Raw genomic sequence first — 13,698 nt, forward strand, 5'->3', positions numbered from 1 at the left:
CCCCCTCCCCCGCTCACTTCAAATGACTTCTTTGATATTTTGTTCCAAAGGAGAGAGGCATGTGCGGGTCGTTAATACAGCTGGGATTGTACTAAGCCTCCCAACACAGTAAGGAGAAGAAAATAAAGACTCCAGCTCTTTACCAGTCTCGAGTTTCTGATGCCAACATTTCAAAGGGTGGTATTAAAAGATATATGTGTGTGGGGGTGTGGTGGGAGGAGACATTCTGAAATATAAAGAACAAGTTCAAGAATGCTGTGATAGAACATATGAGCCAAGATCACTTTCAGAGCTACCAGCATTTATGTATCCGTCACTTTTTTGTAACTCGAATTTTGAACGGTTCATGAATACTACTGCTAAAAGAAAGCTTGAAATGTATTTGATTATCTTTTTGGTGATATCTAGGTCTATTGGTGTATCATTCTTCCATTTCAGGTGTATTCAAATACGCAGAGAGAAATTCGGAAACGTGGACGATATATTCGGCCCCCTTATGTCTGCTGTGAGTTTCATTATAATTTGTAGGGTATGTGTTTTATCTTTCTGTTAGAGTATGCCCCCTAAATGATCTAAACTGTGTCAACAGTAATAACACCAACCTTAAATTAAAATTGCCAATAACAGTCTATGAAGATCAGAATCTGTTGAAATACCCCAACCCCACCCCATACCCTTTTTAAAACGTAAAACGCCCCAACCAAAAAAGATGCCCACTTTATTTATACATGTACTTCTGTCGTTCTCTGAATTGGAGGAAAGAGAAGTTGATCGACACAATTACAGTCAAATAGAGCAAGGAAGAAGCAAAATAGACTGACAGAATCAACAGAGGAAAAGAAAAAATATGACCTACCAGGAACGTCATCAAACAAGCTTATTCGCTCTCTGTGAGAATCGCTCTTAATCTTTGGAGCAACAGCATAACTTCTCCACTTTAATACGCCGCTCAATATCAGTCGTAAGACCCAGTGTGCTATTATCAGCTACGAGGCAAAAAAGTGACTTTCCATGACATTTTGTTTTTTTGGATATATTGAAAGTCTGATGTCTTCTGCTTCATATAAGATAAAAGCTAACAACTATAATCAACTATAAATATTTTATTTTGATTTATTTTGGAGGCGTGTGTGGTTTGTTGTGAGCTTGGGTGACGAGATAAAGGAATTTGGACCTTGCTTGTGTGTAGCTGTGAGATTATTTTTAGAACCATTACCTCATGGCCATCTTTGCTTTTAACCAAAGATTCTCCACTAGTGGAAACTCTTTGCTCCAACCTTCTTCATTCGCAACTATTTTTAGATTTTGATCCCTTTTCGAGCATGAATGGTCAGAAATGCAAATAGCCCTGATTAGTAAAACGGAGTAAAAACTATAACTTCTAGCGCACTCCAAGCTTGTTTACGTAAACAGCTGACTGTGTGGGCGTGCCCTGCTAGCTGCTATCATCTGTTGATCTTTCAGTTTTGCACTTGGATTGACTTTAAAAATCGTTTTTATTGTGTTTTAGAGCTTTTAAAAGATTAATTAACTTTCCTCTAGATCTCTCAGACTACTTACCAAGAGGCCACCGAGGCGGTCTATGTGCATGTGTGTCCATGTGTGTGTGTGGGTTTGTATATATGTATGTGTGTGTGTGCGTGTGTGTGCGTGTGTGTGTGTGTGTGTGTGTGTGTGTGTGTGTGTGTGTGTGTGTGTGTGCGGCGCGCTCTCGTGTGTTTATGGTGCTCTTGCAAATGTATAATCAGGTAGCGTATACACGGCATGTAAGCCGACTCGCGGCCTTCTGTGGGCGTGGTTTCGGTGAAAAGGGGGCAATTGAGATCTCTATTTCTTTGATCTTTTGCTAGAAAACTCCAAATGCTGAATACTTTAAGAAGTTCAGATTTTTTTCGTTATTATAGTGTAAGTTGTTTGTATTTCCGGGTATTCGGAGCTGGAGAATCGCCATGGAAAGCGAAGCCCTAACGGTCGGAATGCGAGGTCCCCCGGTTCAAAATTGACACTCATGCATTCGAATGCTTTGCAGAAAGATTGATGATTAAATACCGTCTTTTCATTGCCGGAGAACTGCACAGCTTTGGGCGTGGTTTCAAGTGGTTATTATTTATAATTCTGCCGTCAGATAAGTACTGCTTACAAAGGTCTTGCTGTAGAAGTTATTCCACCCACAGGAGATCCGATATATTTTTCTCTGCTTTAGCGTAACGAGCTGGGCCACACCAGTTTAAGAAATCCGACTGCACATCCGTTTTTTGACTTTTTTATTTTACTAAATTAAGAAAGATTTGCATTTAATGCCTCTAGTGTACCTCCATTTGGGTGCAATTTAGGGTGAACAGTTTAACCCTCTGGCAGAGACCAAAACTAGCGTTTTGTCAAAATTTGACCAAAACTAAACCGTTTGATGCTGTAGATCTCGATTGAGATATGTTTGATGGAGTCCTGGTGAACAGCAAATTAGAAGACGACTATGCATCGCAGGTCGCATTTTTTGTTTACACGCAGAACGCGAATTGCCCTTTTATTGACTCTCAAGTAAAATTTGATGAAGCAAGCAGGGATTAATCTAATGAACAAGTTCAAGAATGCTGTGGTAGAGCATTTGAGCCAAGATCACTTTCATAGCAACCAGCATTTATGTATCCGGCAATTTTTTGTAACTTGAATTATGAACTGTTCATGAATACTACTGCTAAGAGAAAGCTTGAAATGGCCAGCACCATTACCCGACATCCTCATGAACATTTGACTAATGGTATCTGTTCTAAAGCAAGGTTTTTGCCTCCCCATGCTGTTGCCTTTCTCAAGTGCGAACGATGTCGTTAAAAAGAACTGAAGACTTGCGGGGAAAGGCATCAGTCACAGAAAGAAAATTGAGAACACCTGTCTTTTTTCTCCATGGGATCATATGGACTACTGCCACTCTGTGTCAGCAGGGTATTTTTAAAATGTGTCTCCGGTATTTGACTACGTTTTTTTTAAAAATTATGAATATTGCTTTGTAGATAAAACGGAAAACAATTGGTTAATGCAGACAAGAACAGCAATGGAATATTGTGACTCTGCCCTTTTCTTCCTATAGTCTTCATCTACACCTAGTCAGCTCAGTGCTTCTAAATTACTTGTCAGATTAAACATAAACCTGCAAGCACTGCTCTTCCTGGCAAGCGTTGTTATATTTGTTGTATTTGTGAGGCATCATGGTGAAATCAGGCGCTCGTCAAAATAATGAACCAAAGAAGCCAACATTTTTCGCCCCTTGGGCCATAATTATCGATTCGTTTATAGCCTACACCTTTTTATGTCCATCTGACAACACATTTTTGTGTGGATTTTACTGAAAAAGATCGATCAAAGGCACATGAAAAAGTAAATTTGCAGATTCCAAGGATACTCAGGCTTTGGAAGTCCCCAAACCTTGGCAGCCATTTTCTATCTGACTTTTACCTCAGGCATCAAACGCCCCCACAACCTTTAATCACAAATATCTCGACTTCTATATATTAGATAGATGGGTATTTTTTCACCAAAAAGCAAGATAAATGAACAGGCTTTAAGACTACCTTATAGTTATACCAATAACTCCATAATATGTCCCAAACCGAGAGACGTCTTATTCCACCGTGTCTTTACACAATGTTAGCGTTACCTTTTTGTGTGTTATATTCTCCAGATCTTTTTGTTTCATACTTTCTTCTGCAGGGTCATCCTAATGAAGAGGACCCTGCGTGTGAGCCATCTGACCAGAGTGCTTCGTCCGTTAAACCCCGTCTTTGCCCCCTCAACAAACTCCCACGCGCTTCGAACGAAATTGCTCTCTTAAAACCGGTGGAAGTGGTTAACGGAAATTCCCAGGACTTTCCAATTCATGAGGAGCTTTCAACAATGATACAAGGCAAATTCAAGCTGACTCCGGAGTCCGCCATATTTGAAAATACCTCACTAGAAAGTGTCCAGCAGAATGAAAGTAAAACTGAAAAAAACTTTCCTCCAGTGCTGAATTCGCATGATACAGACTTAAAGTCGGCTAATTATTCTTCAAGATCGAAAGGAAATTTGTCCATACACAAAAATCCTGATCAGAAAAATGTTCATTCGCATGGTTCAAGCTCATCATCTAACTTAAAACGTTCTGCTTCAGATGTGGATGGCTCTGGGTGGAACGTGGGAAGCCTTGCTTCTTACGTCGCATGCGCTGGTTTGAACACAGATACGAGTGCAGCGACGGAGAATGAATATGTTTGCTATTCGTACATGCCACAAAATGGACAGAGTAGTCACTCTAAACATTCATCGTTAACGAACATCCACAATGAGACAACCCAAGAAACAGTCGCACAACCTGTAGAGCAGTGTCCAACAGACACTAGGAGATCAGGAAAGACAGAAATGTCCCCCGAGCAGCCTGTGCCTTATGAAGGATATGTTGATTCATTCTTCGAACCACGAGACGAAAGTGCTATCGCGGGATCTGCACTTGACGGCGCGGCACTCGACGAATCGCCGGAGGAGACGCCACAGCTCCACTCGGAAGACCGCGAGGATACCGTCTCAACCCAGAACCAAGCGTTGTCACACACGCCACCATCTCATGATGATTATGTTACTTGTTAATGAAAAATCAAATGAAGGAAAACTCGGGACTCTCTAATGCCTCCTGTTCCAAATGCAGGGCAATATAAGAGATATTTTGTGTGGTAGAGTCACTCAAAGTCCATGAAAGTCCAAGCTCAAATCAAGCAGATAGCACCTTAAAATTACTTTTGACATTCCAGGAATGATGCGCATCAAATGAACAAGCGATAACATAAACACTTTTATGTTTCTATTTGGGACATTTAACGCTGAAAAATACCCCCCCCCCCTTCCACACGCGCGAGCGCAAGTCTTAGAAAAAATTGAACAGTGTTTCTGGAATGATGTTATGGTGATGCACAAATGGCCAAAACGGGTAGTTGAGACCCTGGATGTGTGTAGTAGGTCAAGTAAGTGCAAAAAATGGAGGACCATATTACTTTTAAAAATTTACTTTTACTTATTTTACCAGTAGAAATATGTGACAAGAGGATAGTCGACAGTACAGATTCATAGTTTTAGAATAGTTCAACTCTGTAGGCGGTTGTAATGAGTACATTCGAGCAAGAATTGAGTCCTCTATGAACGACGCTGCTTGCGAAAGTCCACAACGTATAAGTGTCCAGCAATCGCTTCATATCCATTTTCTTGCCTAAGTTGCCACTAGTAAGAAAAGGGTGCCGTGGAATCTACAAAGGAATATTCTGTATCGTTAACCTGGACAGGCCAAAATGAGCTGAAGCTCACAAGCTTACGTTTGTGGGGAAATGCTGGCTTACCCCTATTTTGAACTGTAGTTTGATTTTTCTTTGAGGTGAGTTTTTTAATGCTTTTTCAGTTTTATACTTTATTTATTTCTGATTTTAACAGATAGCAAATCTGTTTTGAAATTTCTTGCTGTTTGACTGCTTGTTTATATCACTGATTGGTTTTTGTTCAGTTAATCTATGCACTCTGTGTGCCGTGAGTGTGAGGAAGGACGAATAAGGAAGGAAGTAAAAAATGAAAAGAGGGGAAAGGTTCATGTAAAAAGAGAAGAAAAGATATAAACAATCGATCGAAGAATGGTGTAATATAGTGTAAATAATAAAGAATATCAGGAGAGGAGTAAATATGATGAGGGAAGGTGTAAATAAGGAGGAAATGTGTGAATAACAGGAAAATGTGTAAATAAAGATATTGAGAACGAAGAGCAGCGGTGGTCATAGTGCGCGGTATAGGGATATACGTCTGTAAAACGCCCTCAGTATGGTTGCATTAGTCTGTCCTCTTTACAATTGGAGATCTGAGACGTTACAGCACCGTGCTTAAAACACTTTGCTATCACAAGCATATTTTTGGGAGAAACCCGAAGAAACTGGGTGGCAAACATCGCCGATCGGCGTTTTGTGACGGGAGCGGAAGTTCGACGTTTTTGCCGATCGACAAGATGTGACGGCCTTTGCTGAACGGAGAACAACGACAGTGCTTTGTGATACGCTGCCGTTTTTCACTCTTTCACTCCCCACCTTCCGTAGTTGAGTGTCAGTTACATTATCAATAGATGAAAGAAATCTTCTCTATTTATAGATACCAAGAACTCAATGTTTGCCATTTTGGACTTACTTAGGCACAGTCTTGTTCTCAGGTCTTCAATTATTGAGATATTTGGATTATAATACCCTAGACCGTGCACTGGCTGCGCGCTTCATCGGAATGATAATAATGAATATTATGATACGTCCAGCTAAGTTTTTTTCCCAGCATCGAGACAGCGTGTCTATTAAGGGAAATCACACACTTGAAAGATCTCCAGCCACTTTTCTGTAGTAGAGTTATGGTCCTTTGTCAATGATCTCGACGAAAAAAAAAAAATTGTTACCTATATTTTCCCTGGGGCTCGCGCCTAAGAAATGCTCGCCATCATCCCCAACCCTCTCAAAGAAGCTTACTCTGATTGTATGGATCATTTTAATTAAAAAAAGCTCACTTACGAACGTAATTTAGGTAGATCGCTTCTCGTCCTTAAATTATTGCTTCATTAGAAAAGGTGTATGTTGAGGATAATTAGCTCAGCTTTTTGCACATTTAAATGTCACTGAACATTATTTCACATCAATCACTCCGTTTTTCAGGAAGTCCCGAACTTCACAAAACCCACGTTTACGCTGCCATTACCCAAAGGCACGCTTGGAAAGCTGGTGATTTTAGAAAGATGAATTGTTCCCCTTTCTACTGATGTCATTTCTATTATTGTACGACCTTTATTTGCGAAGTAATCAAACCAAATGCAGCCCGAGAACAGCGATCGCGCCCAAGGCGAAGCCTAAGAATGGAATAGTTGCCTTTTGTCTTTGATACAAATGATCCAATCAACAAAAGACGAAATGTTTACATTGACAAAGAAAACACAGACAGAAACAGAAAAAAAAATCCAAAACATTGATGCTTTTAATTTTAATGCCGTGTCGATCACCCGAAAGGCCCGTTTACACGTAACGATAAATTGCACAAAAACTGGACGATAGATTGGAACGTGTAAACAGACAACACAGTTCGATAAAACGGACAGTTCTCTCATACGACGAATCTGATACTATTTATCGTTGCGTGTAACCGGGGTTTATAACAGGACAGGACGTCTGTGAACCGAGATTTTTATCGCAGAAGTTGCGGTTGTAGAAAACTTCACTCTCGCCCGCCCAGACGGTTTGTCTATCTCTCGGAGGAGAGGGTTTACAACACCTATAACTTACATTTGTAACCCGCTATGACTTTGAGTCTCTGGCAAAATACTTCGGTTCATGTTGGAAATGTTTTGAAAAGTTGATCAGAGGTACCGATTTTCCAGATGAATCAGGAAATTCGAATTTTTGAATTGTCCAGATTTTGCCTGTCTTGTCCTTGTCAAATTGCACTATATATATATGAAATAGTCTTGCCACAAGATGTATTAGATAATATTTAATCTAAATATTTTGAGTACCCCCACGCAGGTTTGCACGCGGTCCGAAAAGTAGAGGTCTTTTTTATCGTTGCCAGTTGGCACCCTTGATTTATGATTACTGGCCATAACTAACCGTTGCGGGTGATATTGCATTCAGACGTATCTCAAAGGCCGCCTAAACTGACTTCGCAATACTGTCCACGTGATGCAGTTATACCACCAACTTCAGTTTAATAGCTTATATATGTATGATTTTTATAAATGCTTTACTTTTTTATGTACTCCCTCCCTCCCCCTGCCCACCCTCTCACTCTTTCTAATCTCTCTCTCTCTCTCTCTCTCTCTCTCTCTCTCTCTCTCTCTCTCTCTCTCTGTGTCTCTGTCTCTGTCTCTGTCTCTCTCTCTCTGTGTCTCTGTCTCTGTCTCTGTCTCTGTCTCTGTCTCTGTCTCTCTCTGTCTATCTGTTTGTCTCTCTCTCTCTCTCCCTCTCTCTGTCTCTCTGTCTCTCTGTCTCTCTGTCTCTCTCATGTCTGTCTGTCTGTCTGTCTGTCTGTCTGTCTGTCTGTCTGTCTGTCTGTCTGTCTGTCTGTCTGTCTGTCTGTCTGTCTGTCTCTCTCTCTCTCTCTCTCTCTCTCTCTCTCTCTCTCTCTCTCTCTCTCTCTCTCTCTCTTTCTCTCTCGCCTTCTCTCTCGCCCTTCCTCAGGTTTTATACATGTTGTATTTTTATATTATAATAAAGAAGTACAATAATTGTTTGATGTTAACGTTTCTGTTGTTTTGAGGGAAAACAATACATGTATTATGGTGTATTAATGTACGCAGGCTGCACTGGGGAAGAACAGCTTCGATGCCATGGTCTTGGTGTAATCGGTCACAGTATGGTATACAGTTAGACGAGATAGTCTGTCTTTCGACTTGACTGTCGATAGTTAGAGCTCTGTCCAATCACTATGAATGTTTGTTGTTTCTTGGTTGGTTTGTTTTTAAAAAAAAGATTAAGTAGTCTTTTCGGTTAATTCCAAACATAGGCCAAAGGTTGTCACACCAAACCACCCCCCACCCCCCCCCCCCCCCCCAACACACACACACGCGCGCGCGCGCGCGCGCGCACACACATACGCACACACACACATATATATATATGTACCTATATATATATATATATATATATATATATATATATATATATATATATATATATATATATATATATATATATATATATATATACATATATATTATAGGCTTGGCAAAACTGCGAAATCAAAGAAATGTAAAAGTCTAGATGGTTAGTATAAGAATGTATAGAGGTAAAAGTGTTTTCGTGTGCATATTGAGGTGCTTCAACCTCCGTGGAATAAATATATGTATTGAATATCAAATGGAAAAAGATTATCATCATTGCTTCTGCAATGAACAGCATCTTCTGATGATGTTTTCAAACAGACATGAAAACACAGCAGCCACCAATACCACGCAAAACCAGGGGTGCTTATTTGTATATTTTTATTTTTGTTTAGAAGCTATTGTTTTCTTATAGATCACGGAATCGTTTTTGCACATGGACTGTATTAGTTAGATTTTGGACATAACCATCTGTCAGTGACGAACAGAGGCCACTAAACTGCCATGGTTTTTGGGTGGTCAGGGGTAGAATGAACGAAACTGCCCTCGTGAGAATCAGCGGATGGTTTTGGTTTAGTGGACTACATGGCACGTGGGCTAGAATGTTATGTCTTAACCTTATTTTCGTCACGGTGTCATTCAAGTAGACATCTCCATGCATAGCAAAGCACTTTCTCACAGGGCCAATGCCACTAGACAATTCTTGGAAAAGGGAATCATAACAACGTTGGAGCGATCATCAGTAAATAGTCCCAATATGAATCCCACAGGTATGGGAAGTCCCATGAAACAACAGCGGAAGAAAAGCGACATTATTCCCAATTCAGACTCTCTGTATGCAACTCTGTGACATTTTGGATGAAATGACAGATACATGTTGTTATTTCCAAAATTTAATAATTTAACAGAGTCGATGCCCAAAGGGTTCGTGTAACTACACAATACCTATGGCTCCCAAGCAAAATAACAATGAGTACATTTAATGTTAAGTCTGGGTTTTGCGTAATATTCGTGATTGCTATCTTTTCGTTTGAAAATATTGTTTATTACAGAGGCACAAATCAACATTGATGCTTCTCCATGATTCTCAATACACGTGCGAAGACAATTTTACTTTCTTTGATTCCTCACAATTTTGCCAAGCCCGATCTTTTAAGATAAATTTTGAGTGACCGTATGGACATTATATTATGTCGGGCGTCTCTTAACAAAGATGAATTATTAATGTGTCGGATTATGCAGAATATATTTAGCTTCAATTTCGTGTGCTGCATGAGTGGGTAGTTTAAGGCTTTAAGACGATGACTGGGTGATTACATTTTCAAGTTTCAGAGGCAAATTCCAAAGGCAAAAGAAACGCGAAATTTTCATTTTCGTTATAGCGTTGGTCAAAGTTTCTATTTGTGAGTACTGTTTACAATATGTTCCATTGATGTATGGTCTGAACCTGCGAGATTGACCTCATTCGAACGATGCCATGCCCTAATAGGTCAATTTTGAAACAAACAACTAAGCAACTATCACAGCTCGCGGGTACTCAGTTGTCACATCATTCGAGTAGTGAGTTTGTGTTCATGAAGTCACGTAGGACTCACCTTTAAATTAGAAGCCTCGATATATGGAATTTAGTTGGAAACCAAAGCAGTAACAACATGCTGAGACTTTCATCAGGAAACGGCTACAGGCTGGTGAGTCAGCTTAACATAATAATATGGTAACTGTTACAAGTGTGCATGTCCCTACCATCTACAGTGGACTGAACTAGTTTCGCGTCACTAATAAGAACAGCGATCTCCCCCGATTACAAAGACCAAGGGCGACAACTGTCAGTCATTGAAACCGCCAGGAGCATCATAGGACGAACAGGGCAGGCCCTGAGTACCAGAACTGTGCAGCAGAGATTGGTGGACTTATAAAAAAAGACATCTACATTTCTTTTTCCAGCAAGACAACGCTAGAACTCATACCGCCCGCGTAACACAGCAGTTCCGGGAGTAGATGAACTTCAGTCTTTTTGTCTCACCCGGCTCGTTCACCAGACTTAAGCATCATTCGAACACGTTTGGGAGGCTATTCAGCGGCAGCTCAACCTTGTGCAACCAAGACCACGGAAAGCTCATCTATTGGCTTCAGCCATCGGCCAGGTGTGGGTACAGATTTCTGGTCGGCAATTAAACTCTGTGGGTCGAAGATGCAGAGCGGCTACTACAACAAACGAAGGTCACCCACGGTACTTACTTTCTGCCCGAAGGTCAAGCTCACAGAAATAACACAGTCAGGCTAAAACTACAATAAAACAACCACCTATGGCACGCTCATGGATGTGTTAATTGGACTAATTAGAATTTCATACACACATGACAAATCCCTGTCTTGTATAGTGTGTTCTATTCGTGCTTTAGTTTGTCGCGTTTCTTTTGCCTCTGAATATAAATATATATAATTTATACTAGCTGGGCCCCCTTTCGATGACAGGAATGATCGGTGCATTATTAACATCAACTGAAAGTCATTGGCCTACTATATTTACTACTAAAAAAATTAGAAGGTCTAGATCCATACTCTCAAAACAAAATGCGCCTCGCGAAATATCACTTCCGACATTTCCGCTGTAAAGGACAGCTACACAGATTTGTTTCGTTTCTCAGTGGAATAATCACAAAGGCCAAAGAGGACGGGAAGTTTTTGTCAAACACATTTTTTTTAAAATTCAGGAAATGAATAAGTAAAAAATCGAGCTTCGTCATGGGGACCTATCTATCTTTTTGCAGGCACTTACCAACTTTCAACTCTGTAGCTGCCGTAGTTTTATGGGAAACGTGACAAATGTGTTTCCAAGTTGCCAAATAAAATAAATAAATAAATAAATAAATAAATAAATAAATAAATAAATAAATAAATAAACATATTAATATATATATATATATATACATATTGGTTTGTTGGTTTGGTTCTCTCCGTCAGGTACACAAGGCAGAGAGCAGTCGACGCCACGCTTGCCTGTCAAATCCAGGCCCTGAGTGATTGCCTAATCCCTTATTCTGTCCCTGTCGTTTTATACAAGAAAAATTCTGAAATTATGCAAACTGAACCCAAAAATGTGAAATTATGCGATTCTGTTAATTTTAACAAAGAATGATAAAGGAAAATAATCAGAAATTATGCAAAAAAGGATCAAATGTTGCTAAATTATGCGGGGGTCCATAAAACCACGGGGACAGCTTATTGCGCCTCTATAGCTTCCTGTTGGTCTTTCTCGTTTTCTTTTTCCAGTTGGTTTCCAATACCATCTCTGATAGGACAAACTTGTCTTCAGCATTCTTAGAACATGTCCTAGATACCCCCACCTTCTTCTTTTTATGATTGTTTTGATATCTTCAATTCCAGCCTTTTCCGAAACTTCATTATTTGTAATAAATTAATTCCATTTTATCGGTAAAAGTCCTCTCAAATATTTTGTTTGGAAGCTTTTTAAATTTTCGTTGAATTGTTTTGTTTGTTTTTCTGAACCATACCTCAATACAGCCAAAATATTGCTATTATATATTTTAAATTTTGTCTTCAATGAAATGATCTTTGACTTCCATATATACATGTAGTTTTTAATTTCACAAAAGCAATCAATGCATCTTTAAGTCTTTAGTGGACGTCATCAAGGATATAATACTGCCAAGGTACTTGAATTTACTAATTTCTGCAAGGGGTTTTCCATGAACAGTGATAGGCATAGTTTCTGATGAGAGTCGAAGTACTTCTGTTTTAGATACATTTTTTCTAAGGCCAACTTTTCCCGCAGCTTTTGCTAGGTCTTATGTTTATTTAAAAAAAAATAATCGTGTACTGTGGTGTTTGATAGGCAGATGTCATCCTTGTTTGTTGTGGTAAGTGTTTTACGGCGCTCGCAGCTGCATACGGTCATATGAACGCGTGGGACACATAAAACGTTTTCAGTTAGTAGGAAATTTTGAATCTTGCCCGGGTGGCGGCCGAAGCCTACTCTTATCGATTTTAGACCACCAAGGGATCTTTAACGTGCGCAACTTGCACACAGGCCCTCCGATATTTTTTGCCCTTGTTCGAGAAGGCTAGGTGTAGATCTTTCGGGCGAAAGACAGCAGAAAGAAGGAGCCAAGGAGTAGCAGAAGAAAGGCTGCAGAAAGAGCCAGGAGCCCAGAGGAGGGGGCAAAGGAGGTGAGGGGGTGGGGACAGAAAGAGGAGACGAAAGCAGACGACAGAACATTTCTAGAAAGCAGGAAAGGAGACTATTTTTAGAGAAGAAAATGTTTCGGTCGCTACCCGGGTTCGAACCGGGTTTGAATGAGAGGCCAACACCTTAACCTCTATGCCTCGAGAGCCCCGCTCCACATGTTACCCACAAAAGCTAAACCTCATTTTATATATATATATATATATATACACACACAAATATATATTTATATATGCTATATAGTAAATATCATATATATAAAAAATTATATATATATATATATATATATATATATATATATATATATATATATATATATATGTGTGTGTGTGTGTGTGTGTGTGTGTGTGTGTGTGTGTGTGTGTGTGTGTGTGTGTGTGTGTGTTTGTGTGTGTGTGTGCATACATGTACATATAAGCATCTGACACAAGAAATCTGTTAAAGGAGAAATTATTTTATAATGTTACAAATGCAATCCCAAGCCTATAGAGAGCCTATTTTGATTCTTCGTACTAATTAATCTGTTAACTGCAAAACAACAATAAATACATTGAGCATTGCCGGTCCTCTATGCACACAAAGAGCAAACATTGTCATAAGAATCTAAACAACATCGAATTTGATCAGCAAATCAAGTGGAATTGTTGTACACCTTTGACTTATCCCATCAACACGAGAAGCCTGGAAGACCAAAGGATATTATAACAAAGGTATGGTAAAGACGCCCCTCAAATCACCATAGCAATAAAACCACAGCAATAACAATAACAATAGCAACTGTAACAACAACAACAACACAACAACAACAAGAGAAAAAGGATATATATATATATATATATATATCGAACCTTTAAAAAAGGAG

General features: G+C 39.6%; 1 protein-coding gene across 1 annotated transcript in view; it reads left to right on the forward strand.

The window, feature by feature from the left end:
• Window positions 1–6,955, forward strand: part of LOC101858888 — a gene marked incomplete in the record, with an annotated part of 67,514 nt that extends 60,559 nt beyond the window's left edge. The window contains 2 exon segments of the mRNA XM_013087335.2: window positions 439–505; window positions 3,706–6,955. Coding sequence (XP_012942789.1) covers window positions 439–505; window positions 3,706–4,617 — 979 coding nt within the window.
• Between the last annotated feature and the right edge of the window lie 6,743 nt (window positions 6,956–13,698).

Source organism: Aplysia californica, unplaced genomic scaffold (assembly GCF_000002075.1).
Source record: "Aplysia californica isolate F4 #8 unplaced genomic scaffold, AplCal3.0 scaffold00575, whole genome shotgun sequence".
Classification (NCBI taxonomy): Eukaryota; Metazoa; Mollusca; class Gastropoda; order Aplysiida; family Aplysiidae; genus Aplysia; species Aplysia californica.